Source organism: Triticum aestivum, chromosome 1B (assembly GCF_018294505.1).
Source record: "Triticum aestivum cultivar Chinese Spring chromosome 1B, IWGSC CS RefSeq v2.1, whole genome shotgun sequence".
NCBI classification, from domain to species: Eukaryota; Viridiplantae; Streptophyta; class Magnoliopsida; order Poales; family Poaceae; genus Triticum; species Triticum aestivum.
The window spans coordinates 598373140-598397369 of NC_057795.1; the positions used below are offsets into that span (position 1 = coordinate 598373140).

General features: G+C 44.2%; 2 protein-coding genes across 2 annotated transcripts; one reads left to right on the forward strand and one right to left on the reverse strand.

The window, feature by feature from the left end:
• The first annotated feature begins 8951 nt into the window (after positions 1–8951).
• On the forward strand, positions 8952–14505 carry LOC123141311 (uncharacterized). Its single transcript, XM_044560492.1, has 5 exons — positions 8952–9084; positions 9160–9449; positions 9573–9824; positions 11260–11490; positions 12996–14505. Exons 1-5 carry the CDS (start codon positions 9003–9005, stop codon positions 14316–14318), a joined length of 2178 nt encoding a protein of 725 aa, XP_044416427.1. The 5' UTR covers positions 8952–9002; the 3' UTR covers positions 14319–14505.
• A 438-nt stretch (positions 14506–14943) lies between these two features.
• On the reverse strand, positions 14944–17223 carry LOC123141322 (50S ribosomal protein L20). Its single transcript, XM_044560501.1, has 3 exons — positions 17045–17223; positions 15655–15873; positions 14944–15465 (listed from the first exon to the last, which is right to left on the reverse strand). Exons 2-3 carry the CDS (start codon positions 15838–15840, stop codon positions 15283–15285), a joined length of 369 nt encoding a protein of 122 aa, XP_044416436.1. The 5' UTR covers positions 15841–15873; positions 17045–17223; the 3' UTR covers positions 14944–15282.
• Between the last annotated feature and the right edge of the window lie 7007 nt (positions 17224–24230).

Here is a 24230-nt window from a genome sequence, read left to right on the forward strand (position 1 = left end):
TATTTACCATGTGTTGATGCTTTGTTCCCGTTCTATACTAAAAGGAGGCCTTAATATCCCTTAGATTTCCTTACAGACCCTGCTGCCACGGGAGGGTAGGACAAAAGATGTCATGCAAGTTCTTATTATAAGCACGTATGACTCTATACGGAATACACACCTACATTACATTGATGAATTGGAGCTATTGTGTACGGCTCTAGGTTGTGACTGTTATATATGATGAATGTCATCCAACACAAATATCCATCAGGATCCAATGTCTATGCTTTTCGCATATTGATCTTTGCTAAGTTACTTTCGTTGTTGTTGCTGCTACAATCACTACAAAACTGCCATCGTTACTGTTACCACTACCATTTTTAATGTTACTGCTCGTAATAAACTATCATTCTAGTGTGCTACTATACACTTTGCTGCAAATATTTAGTTCTCCGGTGTGGTTGAATTGAAAAATCAACTGCTAATACTTGCAAATATTCTTTGTCTCTGCTTGTGTTGAATCAATAAATTTGGGTGATGTAACATCCTGGTTTTTTCCCTTTCTTTTTCTTTTGTATTTCTTTGAGATTTTTATTTGGAATTCCTTTTCTGTGGCTTTGTGATCTTGAAGCTTGGGAAGATCATCTCTTCTTACTTCCCCAAGTGTCTTGTCATCCCCAAATCCATCCAAGACCATGTCATTTCCATCTTAGCCCAAACCCAAATTCTTTTTATTGGGAATATTCTGTTTCCTATTAAAAAAATAACCCTGTCTGCCCTAGGTTATGGAGCAACCAATATTTCTGCCTTTCTCGAATTTCCCACAAAATTCTATAAATTCCTTTGGACCATATGGACCTTGGATATGTAAAATATTCAATATTGCATGCTCATGGTGAGCACACCATCCAATCTCTGATTCTGGTCATATTTTTAGATTGTGAAGCAACTATATTTTATATTGCTCCATAACTTCTGAAAATTTACCAGAGCATCCTCATACCTATATAACCCCTCTCCACTAAATTTGAGCTCATTTCATCTAGCCATTAATTCTCAATATTTTCCCAAGATTCTGTCCAAAGAAGAGCATTGTGTAGGAAGTACCATTTTTATTAATCCAAATAGTATGAAATTATTATAGTACCTTCATATGCCCAAATAACTCCTCTCCACAAAATTTCAGCTCAATCCAACACTCCATTTGAGTGCATCATCCAATTCCATTTTCTGGATCAGATTGGTAGTTGTGAAACAACTATATTAAATATTGGTCTAAATCATCTCAAATTTCACAGGATTATAGTCCTTCATACCCTAAACCTCTATGGCATCTTGTTTACCTGTTTACCCATTCCTTTTTACCTCATCATCTGGCCCAAGTTTGCTACAGAAACTTTAGCTAATGCATCCCATCAACACAGAGTATCTTTCTTTGAGCCATCACTTCATAGAGGTCCCATTTGGGATGGATTACATGCTTGACACGGTCAAACACGCTTAGTCACCATACATGTGTCGGCGCACGCGGTGACCACGCAGTCTGGCATGCCAGACGCGCGCTCTGCTCATTTAGCCGTGCCTAGAGCATCGTTTAGCTCCGACCCCTCCTCTGCTCATCATTCTCGGGCGCCCCATCATGTCCCAGAGCTTCGTGGCAGCCATGCGCTTGCTCTGGACCCCTCTCCCCCTCCTCTTTCCTCCCTAGTGCGCCACGACGACACTGCCCGTGACATTGTGGCCGACCGGACTTCGCCCCTCCCGCGGCTGCTCTCCCTGCTCCCCTGGCACTCCTTTGGCTCTCTCATGTCACCGTCCAAGCCTGCCCCCAAGCGCACGCATACACGGTCGTGCCAGAGCCGCAGCCACGCGTCCACGGCATTGTCGGCCCGGCTATGTAAGCCATCCCCGAGGCCCTACTAATACTCAATCAGCCTCTCCACTCCCCTCGACGCCTCCCCGACCCCTCCATTCGTCTCTAGAGTTTTTCCTTGCTCGCCACAGCCACCATGGGCCACTGCCCCTGCCGGCTAAAATTCAAGCGAGCGGAGCCCTCCCTCTCCACTCTGCCACCACCACAGACCTCCACCTTCACCATAGATCTCGCCCCGCAGCCCCTTTCTTCCTCCAGTGCCTTGTGACATGTTTCCCATCATCGGTCGACGCCACTCTACAGCACGGCCAAGGCCCTCCTTGTTCATGGGCTCACCGGCGAGCGTGTGCCCTCTAGGCGGGTGCGCCTCATTCCACTGAGCACCCGGTGGCAAGAGCTCGGCCAGAGTGGCCGGGCCGCCGAAGGTCGCCATCGGAGCACGCGGCTGCTCTCTGTCCCGTGGGCGAGCACGTGGTTGAAGATGACAACTCCCCTGCCAATGGGTCCCGCACGTTGGCCTCACGCGTTGACTCAGCTGACCCGGTGATGTGGATAAGTGAAGGTGTACTTCGTGGTTTGCGTTTTCTATAGTTGAAAGCATATTTCCCTGCCGCATAGAGCTAAAATACGTCTTCTGTGTAGGAAAGCGTATTTCCATAAGTACATTTTCTTTATTCGGTCAACGGCCAAAACCCTTATATTGTGGATGTTCGTCCGTTAATCGTAGAAATGGACCGTTTTTTTATTTTTCTGCCTAAAGAACGAACGGCCGTATCTTTGCAACCATAACTCCGAATCAGGTGATTCCAAATCCCACATTCTTTATTCATCGAGCCTGTTCTGTTGGTGCCATTTTCATTATGTTTTCATAATCTAAAAATGGCCATTTTGCCCTTGCCCCTTAATCAGCTCCGTTGAGAGGGAAATTTTTCCGGTAAATCTTTCCACAAGTAGACCGTACTTCTTCCCGATGAATCCTTCATCCCCAGGCAAGCCACAATAGCCACTTGCATGATGGCCTTGAAGTAGCCATGGTTTTCCAATTGAATATTTAAATACTTTGTGCATGTTAACATTTTGTGGATGTTTTATATGCTTGTGAATCCATGCTTATTCTCATGGTGTATTTGTATCTACCTAGTTAAATGATTAAATGCTAATGTCATTATTGTCATGTTTCATCCTTGTAACTATTTCATTTGCTAGTGATAATGATATGCTCACATGAATAGTTATCGTTTGTATGCTAATACATGTGATATTCATGATCATCACTATGTCATGCTCATTTGCATCCAATAGCCTAAATGGTTTAATATTGTTGCTTCATATGTTAAATGGTTACCCATCCTTGTCTAGGTTGTTATCATGCTCATATGCATTGTCATTTTATCAAGTTATTTTGTTATGACTCAGCTCATCATCATTCAAGTTTAACCGGACAGTAATCAAACTTGAACAAATCTATTGGTTGGGTCATGTGCTATCAAATCAAGTTGACCAGTGCAGCCACACTTGCCTTATTGGGGGGACCTAATTCGGTCTATTGTCATGCCTCTTGTCAGTGCCTCCAACTAGGAAAGGTTATGTGTGCGTGCTACACTGATTAGGTAGGCGGCCATAAGCCTTGTGTGCCCGAGTTGTTTTAGGTGCCTTTGTCCCTGTTTGAGACATTTTTATTTTAGTTTGGCCACGACGGTGGTCGGCCACGAGAGTGGTGGATGTCAGTAGTTGGCATCGGGGCCACCCATGACTTAGCCCAAAGGGGAGTTTGTCGGAGTGGCCGGGAGAGTGTCATGCAATAGATTGGTTTTGCCGGAATGTCGTTGGTCCACCCAAATGGGAGCACGAGGCCATGAATTCCATGGTGTGGATAGTGTACTAACCTCTGTAGAGGTATAGTCTATCGATAGCCGCGCCCTCGGTTATGGGCCCATTTTGTAGTAGGTCACACTATGGGTCAATAGTAATAATAATCTGTATAACAAACAAACCTAGTTCTATGAGGAAAGAATTTGGTTGATCTTTATGTGATCATGTGTGGATCATGATGGTATCGTGGATAGTGATCTTGGTTGATAATATGGTGATCGCGTGATGACCATGGTGGTAAGTAAGATTGATATTTATGGTGGTTATGATATAACCTCCGAGCAAAGTAAGTTGTTCCATGAGACCTTAAACACCGACCCCCCTCTGTATGATAGGTTTTAGTATCATCATGTTAATATCATGAATTATGTACATGCCATGCTCATGTTGTTCTAATGGTATCATGTTCATCAATTTTTAACCTGTAAATGCCATGTTGTTGTTTGTCTTGATTGTTTTGGTTGTTGTGAGCTTGCGAGTACATTCAAAGTACTCACCTGGCATGTCATGCCAAATTGCAGGCCTTGCAATGATTGATTGCTTGTCGAGGATCCCGAGTTTGTGAGCTAGGATTGCATCCTAGCCAGAGTCCCTCGGAGTGGAGTTCACCGCCGTCATCGTTTTTCCGCTGCTAGATGTTATTCGCTTCCACAACTTGTTCCACTGATAGCATAGAGATGCATTAGCAAGCGTAGTGTCATCATGCCGATGTAATCCTTTGTAATACATGAACCCTTGTACCCATGTTATTTGCAATAGAGAGCTGATTTATTCTATTCCAATTAGTGTCGTATTCCAGAAGACTTGATCTCTGGGCTGGAATATGGGGTGTTTTGGTTCCTCTGAGCCGGGGTGCCACAGGTGAAATACTACCCTCAAAGACTGTCGCGCTCCACTATACTTGTGTGTTATCAACACACCATAAAGATTAGCAAATTGGCATCTTAGGACACCACTACTAATCCTTCTATCGTTCTAGAAGTCTGTTTGTTTTCCACTGACCACCTTCATACTTCTCCCTCTCAAATATATATCTCTAATCTTCAAGAAATCAATCCAATATGGGGAATCTCTGGTAGTGAATTTAACCTATCTAATTCCTTGGGAGATCTTATATTTTTTTCCTAACAATCTCCTACCAAAGCCCCTCCTTGCTTTCAAGTTCCACCACCATTTGCACAACAGGCTGATGTTGAACTTTTCTGGATTTTTAATCCCCAAACCCCCTTTCCTTTTTATTCTACAGACCATACTCCACTTCACCAGATGATATTTCTTCTTGACACTGCTTCCTTGCCAAAAGAACTTCCCGATTGCTTTTTCCATCCTCCCCAAATTTGTTTAGGGGAATTTGTACATAGAGAAGCCAAATACAAGCATGTTGGTCAAGCAAGCACCAGTCCTAATCACTCTACCCCCAAGAGATAGGTCACCTGCTTCCCATCATTCCAATTTATAATACATGCACTCTTCTATAGGTATCCAGTCTTCCACATGCAGTCTGCTACCAAATACAGGCACACCCAGATATTTAATGAGTCATTTCCCTTCTTTGCAATTCAGCGTCTCAGCATACCTTTTTTGCTTTAGATCATCATGTATAACCATAATCACTTCACTTTTTTGGAAGTTAATTTTCAACATAGACATTTGCTCAAATAGATAAAGCAATAACTTCAGGTTCCTCACATCCTCCATCTTATCTTGCAACAGGATGATGGTATGATCAACATATTGTAGGATGGCAACCCCCTTATCAATCATATGAGGAATAAAACTAGTTATATTCCCATTCTCCTGAGCCTTTTGAACCATTCCTTGTAAATAGGTTGCAACTATATTAAAGAGGAAAGGAGACAGGGCCCCCCTGCCTCACCCATTTATAATTGCCAAAAAATCCCTACACAATCATTTATTTTTACATTGAGATTTCCCCCTTTCACCATAGTTGAGAACCCATCCCATCCATTTTTCATTGAGTCCCCTATCTTTTGAGCACTGGAAGAGGAATTCCCAATTTAACTTTATCATATGCCTTCTCAAAATCCAGCTTCAGCACTACCCCCTATTGTTTCTTCACCTTAACGTCATGAACAACTTCATGTAAGGACATCACCCCATCCATAATATTTCTCCCCCTAATGAAAGCATTCTGACTTATTTATATGAGCTTTTTCATATATGGTTTGACTCTATCACCCAATGCTTTAGGGAACATCTTGAAGAACACTGGCAGCCAAAAGACATATAGGCTTAAATTTTTGTGTTGTGTCAGCATCGGCTCCTTTTGGTAGCAAGGTAATCACTCCAAATTTTATCTGATATAAATCTAATCTCCCTTCATAGAAGTCATGGAAACACATCACGATATCATATTTCACAATATTCGAACAAGCCTAGTAGAATTCAATAGGGAACCTATCACACCGTTAGCTTTATTCTTTTTAATTCCATCAATCACCGCTTTCATCTCCTCTTCACAGAAAGGTCTAGATAACTTAGCCCTATCCTCTATGTTAATTTCTTGGCATCTGTCCACACATCTTCTCTGAGACAACATTTAAACGCTTCAGCAGGACTAAAGAATTTCTTATAATAAGTAGTAGCATGGTCAACCAGAGCCCCAGTCCCTTGAATCATTATGTACCCATGCTTTAAGAAAAAGATTTTCTTCCTCCTTTTTCTCCCATTAGCAATTCTATGGAAGTATCCAGCGTAATTATCCCCTTTCAATAACCAGTCCTCACTTGATCTTTTTTGCCAATATTCTTCTTCTTCCAATAGATTACACAAGGAGCTTTGTATAAACCTTCTTCTCTCCATCTACTCTCTTGTTAGAGTTTGGATCTCTTCCAGCTCTTCTAGATCTTTCAACTCATCAACCCATTTAGCTTTTGCTCTCAGTGTGTGCCCCCTTCTATTTTTACCCCACCCTTTCAAATAGATGCTAACTTCCTTTAATTTTTTCTGCATTACCTCCAAACTGTCGTTCGCACAAATGGGTTCACTCGATATTTGTTCCACTATCCCCATGAAACCTCCCTCCGCAACCACCCAGTCTCAAATCTGAAGGATATTTTTTATTTCCTTCTCCTCCATTGTATCCATAATCAAAGGATTATGATCAGAAACAATTCTTGTTAGTTTATGCACATTTGTAGGGAAAACAGTTGTTCCCACCCTTTGCACATGAGTATTATGTACAATTTCTCCAAGTTGGGATTCTATTGATTACTGGACCAAGTAAAATCACCTCCTGCTAGGTGCATTTACCTTAACTCATATAAGTTGATAATGGGGTTGAATGTATCCACATGTTTGCCCCCATGAAAGACTTATTTTTCTCTTGAGAGGATCTCAAAAGGTTAACACCCCTATTATCGCAGGGATTCTTTGACCATAGAACATTGCAGCTAGTTCAGTAAGGAACTCCTGCTTGTGTTCATCTTGAGCAGCTCCATACACTATCACCATAGCCCAACGAATAGCAGTCCAGTATCAAATAGCTGGATAAAATCCCCTTGAGATGATCAAGTGATGTTAAATCTACAAGATTTAACACCACCAAGGATCCCTCCAGATCTCCTGTTAGTAGGTAACCAATGACATGAAAATTGACTAAGAGGGTCAATCTTCCTAAAAAAAAGCTAGGAGGATATTTTTTGTCATAGTTTCCTGGAGCCCTACAAAATCCACATCATGATCCCTCATATTTTCCTACAAATATGTGACCAACCCTTTTTTCCCACACCCCCCACAGTTCCATATAAGGCCTATCATTGAGAATAGGTATTTTTTTTCTTTTACCCCTCTCTTACTAGTAGCCCCCCCTCATGCAAAGGATGAGAAGGTCCTTTTATCATACCTTGTTTAACCATTCCCCTGGTCACCATTCCCCCATTTTTCACAGGCATTGTCTTGTCCTTTCTCATTTCATCCTTTCCATCTTCTTCCGCTTTTTGAGGTTTGATCTAGATAGCATCACAGTAAAGGAATTTTCCTGCATTTATTTGTCTTCATTCTCCCAATCTAAAAACTTGACATGACTCTTCTGTCTCTTCTTATCCAACTCATTTTATTCTCAATGTTATCCCTAGAATCTCCAAATCACATTAATAAATGCAAAGTATTAACATCAACGCCTAATTCAAGAGCCGTAACTACACCATCATGATTGGATAAAACAATAAAAGAGTTGTCATCATTTTATCATACCTTCCCCTTCTTGTTGAGATTTTCTTGTCTCGGCTTTCTTCCTCATGTCTTTAGCATCATTATGCTGATCTTCAATCCTTGAGCTCCTTCTTGTTGGGGCAGTAGGTGTTTCATCTCTCCCTACTGTGACATTTTCCATCACATTTTCACCCTCCTCCACCCGTGAATCAATAATAGCAGGTTGAGAGCTATGAAGAGGTATTGACTCATGTGAGTCCAGAATCTTGTGCACCCCTTCCACCCCTACACCATCAATCACACTCGACATAGTTTGTTCCTGCTCAGCATCACTGTGGTTAGATTCATCCTGTTTTTTTTTTCTCATGTTCATTTTCATTATTTTTCACATCCTGGTCCCCTTCTTCCATAGTCCCCAAGATTGTTTGATATTTATTTTCCAGTTATCACATTTATCACAGTTGGTCTTGGCTATTTGTTTGATCAAATTTGGGATTGACATCTTATCACCAGGGTTTTATCACACCTCCAATGCCTTGTTGTATGGTAGCCAAGGCACCAATCACTTCCCTATAGACCTCATCCCCTCATCCAATTCATTCTTGTTGGTTGTCATAGATTCTACTAGATCCCCTGCAGGTACATGAACAAGTGGGACATTGTCACTCTAAGAAGAGCCCCATGTTTTTCCACCTCCATGTCACCAAGTTTCCCTCGGAAGGCCAAATTCACTTTGGCTCCAAATGATATACTCCCTCCAGTAGCCCCAAATACCTGTCTATTTCTATTTCTGGCATCCCTCATGAATCCATTTCCTCTTCTATTTTGATCATTCCTTTTTCCTAAGAAGATGATGTACATGAGATGGTATTAAAAAATACTAAATGGGAAGGTAGGCCAGTGTGCTTTGAGATTGTAACGTCCACGTGTCTTTCATTGGAGTGGGTATAACTCCCAACAAATGAGACTTGGTGTCACAGATTTTTTTTCTCTGGCTAGTAAGATGCAACACTAAGGGATCTGCTAGCGTTTATAGTCGACGATTCACGTTTATCTCGCGCAAGCGCAGCGGCACAACATCAGATCCAGAAAAACTCGCACCATGGAGTTCCACTTCCGCGCTGGCGACGAGCGTTATCCGCCGATGGAGGTCGCGGCTATGTCGGCCAACTCCGAGACTGCAGGTAAAGTCTCCTCGCTGATGACGGCTCTTGGCTCTTGATGCCTCTCTTCCACTGATCTTATTGCCTTTGGTTAAGCCACGCGCGTGCATGTCGGACTCATCGGCGGCGACGACGCTGGGTACCACGGGGAGATCTCACCACCACTGGTGTTAGATCTGGATGAGCTGCAACGCCGGGCGACAAAGGAGAGGATAAGGGAACGGATCCTGCGAGAGGAGGCGGAGGCCATGGCGCTCGAGGCCGAGGTCCGCCGTGAGCTCATGGAGGAGCGTGCCAGTTTGCTCACGGGGCTGGCCGGCGGGTCGGAACATAGGGCGGTGCCCACGGTGGCATCGGTGAAGACGGTGGTGCCGTACTTTCATGAGGTTTGCTAATCTCGGGATTCAACCTTCTGCTGCTCTAAGGATTCAACCTTTTGAATCTAGGTCTCCAACTCTTTTTTATCCCCTAACTTTTCCAAATTATGTGTTCTTCTTCAATCTGTGCAGGCCGGGTCGAAAGTAGAAGTCTCTGCTGTTGTGCCAGGCAAGCAGAAAAACCCTGATGTACATGATACATCTGCTGTTTTGGCGGCCACGGGAAGCAAGAAGCCGAAGCCAGGTCTAACTTGCACAGTGTGCGACATCGCGGCAACCAGTGAGGTTGCCCTGCAAGAGCACCTCAGAGGGAAGAGCCACGGGAGGAAGGCCGCTAAACTTGCGCAACCATTGCCTGGAACAGGTCAACCAGTGGAGGATGCGGTAATAAAAAGCAGCATATATACACATTTCAGTTTGATATCTCCGCACTGAAATACAAAATTCAAAGTGTTGTTTCCTTTATGATGTCCAATATCTAATTTGTCGAACTCAATTTGAATCTTGTTCTTTAGGTGAAACAAATTTGGAAATAACGCTCAAGCGTTCATATGTGATGTTAAAAGCATCATAATATCTTGCTACTGCATAAGTTATATGGATCTCCGAATCAAATTGTCCTAAATTGTGTTTTCATTTGAATTGTACTGGCCTTACATCTTCATATTCAAGTATATATGAATTCATGTTTGTTTTGAATACATGAACACGTATGTTGTCTGGGCTTGAGTTCATATCCTAGGCTACTGCAATTCTTTTTTGTTGATACCTTGATGCCCTACTAATAATGTCGTTGTATTCAGTCTTCACTAGTATTCTTGAATTACCTACATTTTACAGCCTAGCTAGTTAGAGTGGCTTGGTTAGATGTAACGTGTGACACTAGTAAATCACACATCTTGAGGAAAATAAATAGGTCTCAATTGCTTCTGATACTATGAATACATACAACAATTCTATATATCTAGAGAGATGTATATATATTTGGTGGTAAGACTTGCAACAATCCAAGATAAAGCTTTACATGTCATGTTGTTACCAAATACAAATAATTCATACTAACCTTCTACAAGTTTTTTCCTTTCAATAGTAAAATAGATCCACTGATGGTGGGTCATTCGGGGGCATTGCCCCCCCCCCCCCCCCCCCCCCCCCCCGCGCGCTTCCGTCTGATATAGATTTGAGATCCGTGTAACATCTTTTAGGTTTGCCATTGATTAATCTTTTGTTTTTCTAATTGCACTAAGACGAGTTCTTAGCATTAAGTAGTAACAAGGTTAAATGTTGATACTATGTATACATATGGATCTTTTTTGGGGAATCTTTTTTGAGTTCATGGGGAACTTCTTTTAGGCATATAAATCTTAATCATCAACCAACTTTTTTGTACTTTTATAGAAAGTTAGTAACTTATACTACTTTTATACTATTATGGAATTTTGGTTAAGTATTCATGATCTGACATTTTGATACCACTAGTCTGACATATACTCTGTTGGAACCGTATTAGTATGATGTTAGCATGCTTCATTAACTGCATCCCTATGAAGGAATGATGATAGCATAGTGTTTGCATGGATCACGAGGCATGCATTGAACCGAGATAACATGGGGTGGCACTGCCACCAGAGGGGTGGCATAGTCACCGGGGTGTTAAAAATCCACATAATAGTATATATATATATATATATATATATATATATATATATATATATATATATATATATATAGTTTATATATTTATATAGTTTTTTTCATTTGCGAGAGATAAGACTATTTCTTATATGTGTGAATTGACCGGTGTTTGTGTTTGATGCAGTTCAGCTTGAAGGTAAAAGGGTCGGCAGCCTTACCGGCCAAGGGGACAAACCCTGGTGTTGTTGACGCTTCGATGGCTCTCGCTGAAAAGAGTGGTGACAACTTGGGCTTGAACTGCATGGTCTGCGGCATCACAGCAAGCAGTCAGAAGAACATGCAAGATCACCTCAAAGGGAAAATTCATATGAGGAAGACTGCCATGCTCGCGCAACCATATCCTAAGGAGGATGGGGTAAGGAATATGGTTTAGACTTTGCCAACCCTACCCAAATTCAACAAAACAATATATATGTGTGTTTTACTGTAGCATGGTTAACTATAATATTCATAAGTTCATATGAAGCTACTTGAATCGGTTGTCTTTCCAACTCATTTATTGACCACAATACTGCCTCCTTACAAATATGTAACACCCCCTCAAATTATGAGCGTAACTTTGACTAATAAGATCTGAGTTGTATGCCACAAAAAATATATCACTGATTTTGTATCTGAAAGAAGTTTCAAATGCTATAGTTTTTGTGGCATATAGCTGAAATTTTATTAGTCAAATTTATAGTTGAAGTTAGGCTGAAAGCTAGAGAGGGTCTTATATGCTTGAAAGTAGGTATTATTCTGATCCTATTAGTGTAAAGTGCTCGTTCTTTTGTATACAAAAGGGCCCAAACTGCAAATCAAGTAGTAATACATGGCCAAAGTGTATCATGATTTCTGGAACATAAAGAGGTCTCAAAGGCTATTTAAGCATGATTGCTGAGAAACCAATTTTATATGTTCTTACAACTGTCTTTGGTGCTAATTTCTAGTCTAGTAAAATGTTTGCATTCTTCCATTATCTTTGAACATTGAGAGGCGCGAGAAGCACCGGAGCTTGCGAGAAGAGATTTTCTAAACCTAGGAACATATGAACCCTATAGCCTTATAAGGCTAAAGAAGTTTGATAAAATACACCGCATGAGACATGTGGTTAGCAAAATCAAAATACATAGAGGATGGATACAAGTATATGCATCTAAAATTTAAAACTTAAATATGACCTTACACTGTTCCTTGTTCATCTAGGTCTCATAGAGTCCTATTTAAGTTTTAAAGTTTGCACGCGCATACTTGTATCCTTTCCTAATTGCACGATTTATGTCATATTTTGCTGAAACTTATGTGCATATTTTTAGGGTTTATAAGGTTCAGATGTACTCCCTTCATTCCATAATTCTTGTCCTGGTTTTAGTTCAAAAACATAGATTCATCGTCAATGCCAGTTCAAAGACTTGGTATTTCAGGAGATTCCACTATCAATGTTGCAGCGAGGGATGTGCCACTAGTGTCTTTCCAAGTTTTTTGCTAGTGCCATCTCAGTCCTTTTCCTGTCAATCTCTCCTTCCCTGACCATGTGATGTTTTGGTGTTGCACTCTCCTTTCAAACCTTGGTTGGTTTTATCCGGCATTATATTTTGACATCTTATCATTTCTCAAGACGTGATTGGGAAAAACCCAACCAAGGTTGATCGTCTGAACGGTCTGAAAAGACAGCAGAACATGAAACATCACATGGTCAGAGAAGGAGAGAGTGACAGAAAAGGGACTGAGATGGCACTAGCACAAAGCTATGAAAACATTAGTGGCATATGTCTGAATACACCATTTTTGTTTCAAAGTGTGATTTTGCCTCTGTTCTTCCTCAGGTCTCCATAACCTAAATGGGTGTCTGCTTAGTGGAGTTTGTGTTTTTTCATGCAGGTCTGCTCAAAATCAAATGCATCAGCAGCCATGCTACCGGCCAAGCGGAAGAACTCCGACGTTGTCCCAGCCGCATCCACCCTTTCAGCTGGGCCAAGCAGCAAGAATCAGAAGCAAGATCACCGCAAAGGGAAGGCTCACATGAAGATGGCGGCCTCGCTTGCGCCTGGAGAAGCGGAGGAAGAGGCAGAGGTGGAAGGCGGCTACACGCCATGGAAGTTCGAGATGGTGACCGAATCCGGGACACTGTGCGAGGTGGTGCAGCTGAACGGCTCCATCCTCTGCGAGGTGTGTGACCAGCAGGCCCCGGACCGCGTCACCATGATGTGCCACCTCCAGGGGAGCAAGCACATCTCCAAGCAAGCCAAGCAGAAGCAGTGCGAAGCCGTGGAACCACCGGCTGCCGTCGCTGCTGATGGCGATGGGCCAGGATCAGAAATGGTGCCCATGGAGGCCAATGGCGTGGGCCGGGTGGACGGTGGCTCCCTGCTGTGCAAGCTCTGCAACGTGAAGGTGGCGTCGGAGTGCGACATGGAGTCTCACTTGTCCGGCAGGAAGCACACCAACAAGGCGAAGGTGGCTGCAGTTGGTGTCGGTGCATGTGGCAACGAGTCAGGATCAGAAACTGTGCCCATGGAGGCCAATGGCGTGCGCCGACTGGAGGGCGGCATCCTGCTGTGCGAGCTCTGCGACGTGAAGGCCCCGTCGGAGTGCGTCATGCGGACTCACCTGTCGGGCCGGAAGCACACCAACAAACTCAAGGCCGCCGCTGACGCCGGTGCAGGACAGGAGGTGAAGAAGGCCGCCATGGTCGGCAGCTCATCCAAGGAAGCCACCTCCATCGTCGTCAACAGCAGCGATGACTCAGTGAAGAAACCAGCAGCGGGAGAGATTGAGGTGGTAGTATCATCGGCAACGCCTCAAGTGGACGTCGCCGCCCCGGTCTGCGCCCGTGTCTCCTTCGTGGCGCCCATGGAAGTAGACGAAGGTGCTGCCAAAGCTGAAGAACAAGAGAAAGCTGATGCCGAGGAAGAGGGAGCCGTGGAGATCGACGGAGGCGCCGCCGTGACCGGCGAGGAGTATTACATCAAGGCGGAGGGCAAGCTGTTCGTCACGCTGCGCCAGGCGGACGACAGCCTCTCGTGCGGCCTGTGTGGCGTGCACGGCTGTGACAAGCGCGGCATGATCAATCACATCTACACCAGGGACCACTGGCGCAGAGCCCGTCTCGCCGAGGAGAAGGGGCGGGCGGTGACCAACAACGGCGCCGGCGCCAGCCCCGGCATCCCGGTCACCGGCGGAGCGGCTCAGGTCGACAACTGACGGCAGCCGTGCGTGAATTTGGGACGGCGATGTGTGCTGAAGTTTGCTTTGATATACCTTTATGTGTGTATGGACCTGTTGAGACTCCAGTACAACTGTTGAACCCTCGTGTGGGTTAAGTCTCAAGTGTGAGTGAACTTGGAACCATCTGAGCATTTTCTGCCAGTACAACTTGTTTTAGACTTCAGTAGAATTTGTTTCCAACTATTTTCTGCCTGCATCTTTTGGTAGTACTATTTACTAACTTGTTTTCAAATCAGCCATACTAACGATGCCTGGAGAAGATCGCTCCCAGCCACACCATTATCATGATAACATCAGTTTGATCAATAATCTGGCTGCTGATACAGCGCCCATCAGGAGAAGGGAGAAGTTCAAAACAGCAGGGTTACAGAGGCGGGCATGATAAGGATGTAAATGAATAAACAGAACTGCAGAGCCATGCATGAAATATTGCCAGCGAGAAGGGCCAGGGTTTTGTGCAACATAATACTCCCTCCGTTCGGAATTACTTGTCATAAAATGGATAAAAATGAATGTATCTACAACTAAAATACATCTAGATACATTCATTTCTTGGACGAGTAATTCCGAACGGAGGGAGTACAAATCAACACGCAGTGGCTATTCAAGGATGGCCTGTTGTCGATAACAAGATGGTACGGCCTATTCAGCATGTCTTTATAAGGACTACTCTACATGACTTCAGACGAAAGCTAGAAAAACTTTCTGCCCAAAATAACCACATCTTGTTTTTTACATGGTTTAAAACCTTTCTGCTCTACTGGATTTATTGACGGTAAACAGAGCACATTATCTGAAGAAAGAAGTGCAAAAGTACAGTACATGTACCCTCTGTTCAGCAGGCCAACAGACCGAATGACATGGACTAAAACGTGATGTGATACATACCCCCATCACATGAGTTCATCACAGTAGACTGAATTGTCGAGGAATGAATTGTTTATAGAATGCTTGCTAGTCCTTCCTTCTTGGCAGCCGGCCTGTTCCCAGGGAATGCAGTGCGGGATACATCAACGAGGGCCTTGAAGCTGTATGGCTCATGCATCGACAGCTCCGAAAGTACCTTCCTGTTGAGTTGGACGTTCTCCTTCATCAGTCCATGCATGAAGTTGCCATAGTTCACCTGGGCAGTAAGTTCAGACAATACATCAGACACATGTGTGTGTGTGCGTACAGTAGCAAAACTAGAAACCCGGTAGCTTATACTTTGTTATCGTATTCTGCTTGGTTTCTTTGGGAAAAAAATTTAACATGAGAATGCAACAAATTTCATTTCATCGTCAAACCTTGAATGTAAATAGATACTACATACCCCATGGAGTCGTGTACCAGCATTGATGCGCTCGATCCAGAGAGACCGCATGTCCCTTTTCTTGTTGCGCCGATCCCTGTATGAATATTGCAATGCTTTTTCTACACGCTCCCTGGCGATTCTTATGCAGTTTTTAGCCCTTCCTCGGAATCCCTTGGCTAACTTAAAAATCTTCCCCTTGTTCATCTTTGAGATCTTGGCTCACACAGTATTTACTCCCTATATTCACAACATCAAAGTAAGAAATTGGAGCAAATTATGAATTACTGTAATGAAATAGAAGTTCAGAGTACACGCCAATACTTCAGACATTTATTCCTCGAGAAGGGAATGCATATGAATAAAACATACTTAAGGACAGTTATTTTCAGCCTAGACTTCTTCAGGAACCAGTTTAAGCTTCTCTACCCACAGGAGCTGCGGCATAGAGAAGTCTATAGACTGTAAGTATCAGTTATTCTGCCCCTTAGTTTATTTTATTTTCTGATGAAAAGTCCATGGACTGTAATTATGTGAATCTTAAATTATATTGTGTAATTTCTTGCTGTGTTTATCATAGATATTATTAACATTATAAAATAAATAATACAACAAAAATAAGATGTAATTTGTACTTGACAACAAGTTAGATAAAAAGAGGTTGTGAAGGCATTACAAGGGTTTCCCCCAAGAAAAGCAGTCACGATAAAAACTAATCATCAAGGTACGACACTAGCAGCAATAGCATCATGAACTGTGCCGACAGTCTGTTTTGAATGACTCCACCTATTTTTGAATCGCTTACACTCATAATTTCTCTTTGTGTGCTCACTAAACTTGCTTATCAAATAAACATACCCAAGTAAGTTCAAACATCTGGTGGGACGGTTATATACATGTACTTCTTCGATACGCACATCAAGAAAAACTATATGGGTCATAGGATCCAAAGTTACTTTCGCCTTTCCCATTCTCGTCTATGACAAAATGAATGTTAAAACTGGATATGTGCTTGTTTAGTGTCTACCAGAGATGAAAAAAAATTGCGCTAAAATAGGATCGGGTACTGTGTAGTACTGTATTCCAATCGACAGTTTCCACTTGGAATTGGCCGTCAGATTAAAAAATAACGTGAAAATTATAGCAAATGCAAGCAGCAGTAGATGGTGCAAATGTGTGATCTGCTTGCTAATTCAAATCCTGCCACCGACAAAGAATCATTTCCAGCCAATCCGACACTATCCGGCGGCAGGCAAGGGGCGTCAAGGGATTCGGACGGTCGCGAGCTACGGCAAACAAGCACGCGGATTCAGTGGCAGGAGCCGGGCCGGCCATGCCGCGCGCGGTGGAATCATACACACCTAGCACGCGCGAGCGGGAGATGTACATGTGTGTGCAAGCACGTACGTACCGAGAAGCAGGGAAGAAGAGCCGGTGCGGAGTCGTTCGGGGCGGAGCAGCTCGGAGTAGAGGGAGGCGACGGAGACCGGCGTCGGCGGCGGGCGGCGGGCGGCGGAGTGAGAGCTCGGGCGCGTGAGAGGAGAAACCTAGAGCTTTGTTTTCTGTGGATCGAGCGACACGAATGTGGGCCGAATCATTTTCTTGGGTGCCAATCCGGCCCACAAGACGTCGATAGCACCCGCGCCGCTCACAAAGACCGGCCCGTTTAGCTGCCGCGCTTGTACATCACTAGCCTCACACACGTTCAACGCAACAATAGGCCAGTCCATAAAATTAGCCTCGGACGTTTGTAAATAAAAAAAGGAAAGCAGACAACGCTGTGTGCATGCAGAAAATCAAATAAAATTTTGAAATATTTATTAAGTTTTTATATAGTTAATAAAACTAAAATAAATGGTTATTTATGGAATCAAAACTGCTCTCACACTTTTACAAAATGTTCATGTAATTTAAAATAGGTTTCTCATACATTAAAAAGTATTATAAAATTTGTAAAAACAAATCATATATTTTTAAATAAATCATGAAATTTAAAAGTTTTTCTTACATTCTAAAATCATGTACTCCCTCCAATCCGAATTAATTGAAGCAACCTCTGTACAATGTTCATTAATAAAGAAATTGTTCACATGTTTCTTATGAAAATTTTCATATGATATCAATAAGTGTTCACGCTTTCAAGTAAGTGCAATAAATAAATTCCAATAATACTAAAAAGTGGTGATACATATTTCCTAAATGTTCATGTATTGTTTTACAAAAATGTTCTTGTCATTCTAAAGAGCGAGCACGGGTGGGCCGAATCGACGATTGATCGGCCCAGATCTGATTTCTAGGGCCCAGCTTATGTTAGCAACGTCCATTTTGAAAGAAAAGAACATGAGGAAAGGATGGGGTTGTTTGAGACTATTCCACTCCACCAAAATCAGCTTTATTTCCTTTCAAAAAAAACTGCTTCATTTCCAGTTCAAAAAGAAAATCAGCCTCACTTCACTATATTCACTTTGGAGTAGTTCCACTCGGCTCGAGTTTCGAGAATGGAAAATTTTGGTGGGAAAGTTTTTTTTTTTGAGGAATCTCGCAATCTTTATTCAATCCAAGGAAACAGTCATAGGTACAGTTTCTGGGTCATGGGGTGTGCCCAACACACCCCAACCAAACATGACGCCCTATACCTAGCTTACAAGCATATTTTGCGAGATTATGAGCCTCGAAATTGAAATTCCTACGCTCATGAACAAAAGAGCAAGAACTAAAATTATTAAAATGACTCCTAATTTCATGCACAATGGATGCATCCGGACCTCCGGTGCCCCTGTTGATGTCGTTAATCACCTCCTGGGAGTCCGAGGCCACATAGATGTTTCGCACCCCAAGGTCGTCAGCGAGTGCTAGTGCCTCCCGACAAGCATAAGTCTCCAAAAGAAGAGGATCCCCGTGTGTAGTGATAAATCACCGCCGACGATCCCAAGTAGACTCCGTCCTGGTCCCGGCATAGAACTGCCACTGCTCCTCCTCTGCTTCGCCTTGCCACCGCCCCATCTACATTGATCTTGACGCTGCCAGCCGGCGGTCGAAGCCACCTCAATGGCCTTTCTTGGGCGGGTAAAATACGGGCTGGCTGATGCTCCTGAGTAGTAATGAGGCCAAGATCGCTAATGTAGTTGTTGACAAAGTTGACAGTCTGTTGTGGGCTTTGGAAGATTGCTTCATATATAGCTTTCCGACGAGCATACCAAATCGACCATAGAGTGATGACCATACGTGTAAAGTTTACATGGTCCATCGACTCGTGCAGCTGGAAAAGCCAGATTCTCGCATCAGCTTCCTCGTTCTCGGTCATGTTGGTTACGATGGTGTCTTGAGTTAACGCCCAAACACACCTCGACATAGTGCAGGAAACAAGAGCATGTCTCCATGAGTCCTCGCAGCCACACAGCGGACAAGCGTCGCGGGTCGACATGTTCCTCCGGTTCAAAATGTCAGTAGTTGGCAGTGAATGGTGTGCCAACCTCCATAAGAAGATTCTGATCTTTGAGGGAACTTTTATTTTCCACAGCATGCTCCATGATGCCTCATCTCTATCGGAGCTAGATGTACCGCCCCGACCTTCCAACCATTCCTCCCTCTGCATTTTCGTTCGTTGCAAGAATTTATACGCCGAGCTTACCGTGAAATTTCCCTTCTTCTCCGGAAACCAAGCCCAGAAATCCTCTATATTGCGTGTGCAAACTGGTATCCTCAAAATAGCTTCGGCGTCGATCGGTAGAAAAACCTGTCTAATGACTCCTTCATTCCAAGATGCAGCAGCCGGTAGCATTAGCTCGGAAACGTACCTAGGAGTGTCGGCCACGAGCGAAGTAATCGGTCGTGGAATCATCTTTTTTGGTATCCAGTTGTCAACCCAAATCTTCGTCGTTTGGCCGTTGCCAATCCGGCGAATGATTCCTTGCTTAAGCAGATCGCGGCCCTCTATGATTGCACGCCAAATCTATGATGGTTTTGAGCCCACCTCTGCCTCTAAAATTGTTCCCCCGGGGTAGTAAGCAGCTTTCAAAATTCTTGCACTCAGGCTCGTTGGTTCTTGTAGTAATCTCCAAGCTTGGCGTGCCAACAGGGCCAAGTTAAACAGTTCAAGATCTCTAAAACCGAGGCCTCCCAAGTGCTTTGGTCGAGTCATGATATCCCAAGAAACCCATGCAGGCTTTCGTTCACCTTGTTTGCAGCCCCACCAAAATTTCCGGATAATAGATTTTATGTGGTTGCATAAACCTCGTGGCAACTTAAAACAAGACATAGAATAGACCGGGATAGCTTGGGCTACCGATTTGATTAGCACATCCTTTCCGCCAGCTGAAAGGCACTTACTCATCCACCCTTTCACCTTGTCCCAAACTCTATCACTCAAGTATTTGAAGGTTCCCTTCTTTGAGTGACCTACATCAGTTGGCATGCCCAGGTATCTGTCACTCAATGATTCATTTGGTACCTAGAGGAAGCCTTTAACAGCGTTGCGAACTATCTCTGGACATCCCTTGCTGAAAAAGATGGAAGATTTGTCCTTATTAATTCTCTGCCCCGAGGCCATACAATAACTATCCAACAAGTTTGACACTGCTTCTGCTCCATCAACGCTCGCCCTAAAGAACAGCAGGCTGTCATCCGCGAATAAAAGATGACTGACCGCCGGTGCAGACGGTGCCACCTTAATGTCGCTAAGCTGGGATGACTGATTCTGGGATTTTAAGAGGCAGGAAAGGCCCTCTGCTGCTATTAGGAAAATGTATGGAGAGATCGGGTCTCCCTATCGTATACCTCGTGAGGGTGTAAACACCTCAGACTTAACGCCATTGAACATGACTGAAAAGGTTACTGAACTCACCATAGTCATCACAATATCAACCCATGCTGGTGCAAAACCCAACTTGTGCATAATAGCTCTCAAGTATGTCCAATCCACACGATCATAAGCCTTCATCATCTCGAGTTTCAATGCAGCATAGCTATTATTCTTTGATCTACTCCTCTTCATGAAGTGCAGACATTCATAAGCTGAAATTATATTGTCTGTTATTAAGCGCCCTGGTACAAACGCCGATTGCTCCTCGGATATGATATCCGGTAATACCAGCTTCAGACGGTTTGACAAAACTTTGGAGGCAATCTTGTAAAAAACATTACATAAGCTTATCGGTCAGAATTGAGAAAGCAACGTGGGGTTTTGTACCTTAGGGATGAGAACCAACAATGTGTCATTTATGCATGCCGGATTCTCTTCTCCTTTTACAATTGCTAGCACCGATTTAGTAACCACCCCTCCACAAATATCCCAATGCCGCTGAAAAAAGTGTGCTGGGAAGCCATTCGGACGCGGGGATTTTGTGGGGAACATTTGAAACAAAGCTTCCTTTACCTCTTTATCACTATAAGGTGCAAGAAGGGTTTCATTCATAGCATTAGTCACTTTCATCGGTACGTGATCAAGCACATCGTCCACCCCCTGAACTCCCTCTGAGGCATATAGTGTTTTGTAAAACTCGAGGGCCATCTGTTGCATCTCTGTTAAGTCGTCGATCATCTGCCCATCCGGTCGTTGTAGCGCCTTTATTAGGTTCTTCCTCCGGCGCATTGAGGCTCTCATATGGAAAAAGTGAGAGTTTCGGTCCCCTTCCGAGAGCCACTGGACATGGGATCTTTGCCTCCACATGAGTTCCTCCCGTAAGTATAGCTCGATCAGACGATCATTAATCTTGACTTCCGCATGCGATGTCCCAACACGCGATGCATCATTACACATTCTTTCCGGCTCCTGCTTTAAACCTCTGATTTCCCCTCGTACACTACCAAATGTGGTACGGGACCAATCACCCAAGTTGTTTGCAAGAGCCTCTAGTTTAGCCTGTACCTCATGCACATGCAAGTTGTGGCCGTTGGGCTCCCAGGCCGTTTTAATGGTCGTCTTGAGCTCAGGGTGCCTGTCCCACATGACTTCATACCGAAATTGATTTCTCTTTTTCCTACTTCTCGGTGGATAGAGCTGGACCAGTATCGGCGAGTGATCCGATGTTGCGGCCGTCAAGTGCTCCACCGATGCCGACGGAAAGAGGCCGCACCAATCAACTGAGCCCAGTGCCCTATCCAGCCGTACTCGGGTGTAGGAACCACCCGCGACTCTTTTTTTGAAAGTCCATTTAGTTCCTTTGAAACCAAGGTCGACTAGACCGCACACATCTACTGCGTCCCTAAAACCCTGAATTTGAGACTAGCTTCTGGAACCAATGCCGTCATGCTCATCATGTTTCAGGGCTTCGTTAAAATCTCCCACACACACCCATGGTGGGAAAGGTGACTTGGCAAAAGATGATTGCTCCTTCCTTATCAATCCAGCGACTATGTTCGAGCTGTGGCGGTTGGAGCCGCTGGCACGAGCGAGAGATGTGGATGTGGGAGATGGATTGGCTGCTCTGCGTCATTGATTCCATCATCGAGCTCACCCCGTCAGTCTAGTAGATCCTCAATGGCAGCGCCTAGCTCATCTAGATGACCACACAATGATAAATGAGGGGACCAAGTTCTGCTACGTGGACAAGGGGGTCATGGTCGAGGATGAGGTGGGGGGGGGGGTTGTGACCGTCGTCGTCCTGCGGGCGACCGTCGTTGGTGTGGCAAGAGGACAAGTGGTGGTTGTGGTGCCCGCGGGTGCCGCCCAAGCGGCTGCTTGAGGAGTCCAGGAGGAAGCTGCACCAGAGCAGGGACTGCGCGAACCAGGCCCCATTGTGGTATGCGCCAATAAGACCACCAAAGGCATTTGTGGCACTAGTGGTACACAGAAGTCATGGGTGATAATTGGTCCGCTGCTTCGGGCAAAACCGATTCCCTGGGTGTGACGAGCGGTGTTTTTTTTTTGAAAAGGGGGGACTCCCCGGCCTCTGCATCAGAACGATGCATACGGCCACCTTAATAAATAAGCAAATAGGTTCAACAAGGTCTTACAGTCTGAAACAAAGTCACGGCAAGCTCACAAAGAGCCACAACGCTAAAGACAAAAAACCAAGAGGCCACAACCGGCTAGCATAACAAAGATAGGAAAACTAATCGCATATCCTATTACATGATCGCCATCCAAACCGATTGAAGATATCCCATGCTACCAACTCCCACCAGATAGATCCAGTAACCAAACGCTCCCTGGCCTCCGTCGGAGTGAGTAACGATCACATACGGATCAGCGCAGTGGCTCGGAATATAACCTGCAAAAAATGAAAATTTGTTGTTCTGTTAAAAGCCAAATCATTTCTGCAGTTCCAATTTGCCCATAACAAAGCACATACTCCTACGCGAATGTGTCTAGCTGTTTCGGACTCTATCCCAACAAGCCACGTTCCAAATAACGTACTGACAGAATTCCAAGGAGTAATGTTAAAGGCAATGTGCACCCTCTGCCACAAAACTTTGGCCAACGGGCAATCAAAGAAAAGGTGTTTGATAGTTTCATCCCGATCACAAAAACTTTGGCCAATATGCAACTGAAGTTTTCATGTGTTTCAAAATGTGTTATGGCATTGCTAGTACAGGTTGCTACTTTGCATCGTCCACCGTTTCTATTGTTGAATCATACGTGCTTTTTCATCATGCGGTTTCCAGACTTTTCTCGTTTCCTTTTTTTTCTTTGTAGATTGGAACACCTTGCATTCCAGAAATTACGGTGGACCAGCCAAATCAGCGGCCACATCGCGGGTTACATCGCATGAGAAACGTGGCAACCAGACATGTTGATGTTGGCCATCGAGGTAGTAGCTCCGGCAATCAGAGGCAGCCAGCACATGCATGCGCTGGGGCATTACATGATCTGGGACGTACAGTACACTACACTTTGGTCAATGAAACCTAATTGCAACTGGAATTTCGCTTCTCTGAACAGCACACCTAGGATCTGCCGTTGTGGAGGCAATAGCCTGCTTCAGGGTAGGCAATCCGTCTCAAAAATGCACGACCCATACCCAATTGCTCCGCTAGCTCTATGGCCTTGAGCAGTGTGAGGACGTCGGCTTGCAGGGCATCATGCAGGTTTTGCAGCGATCCAGCCGCTGCCATGAGAATCACTCCATCAGGTCCTCTGGCGATGACGCCCCAGCCTCCCGGACTGGTAGCTGCATGGAAGAAAGAAGCATCAAGGTTTATTTTGACCACATCCATGCATGGGCGGTGGCGACCAGCGGCTCACGGATTCCCGTTTTTCTCTTGTCTTTGGGCCTAAACATTTTTATGGTTTGCTTTATTCCTCTTTCTCCACCTGGACCAAAGAAGAGAGATCACCCGTAACACAGATTCCTTAGCATGATTCTTGGTGGGTGAAACTCTATAGGCAGAGCGACTTTTCTCGTTTCCTCTCTACTATATATAGCTCTTTGTTTTGTGCAGACCACAGTAGCATAGCATGGTGTGCATTTTCCAAATCATCCCCGCATATACTGCATACTCGATCAAGTTCATATCTTCTTTTGTTGGCAAAGAATCAGTGGCACTTCTCCCAGCGTGATTATACAAAACATCGAACCGTCATTCGGAACTGCACCAAAACACCTAAACCATGATAGCTAAGCTCAATGAAGGGACCATACAGATTGTCTCAATTT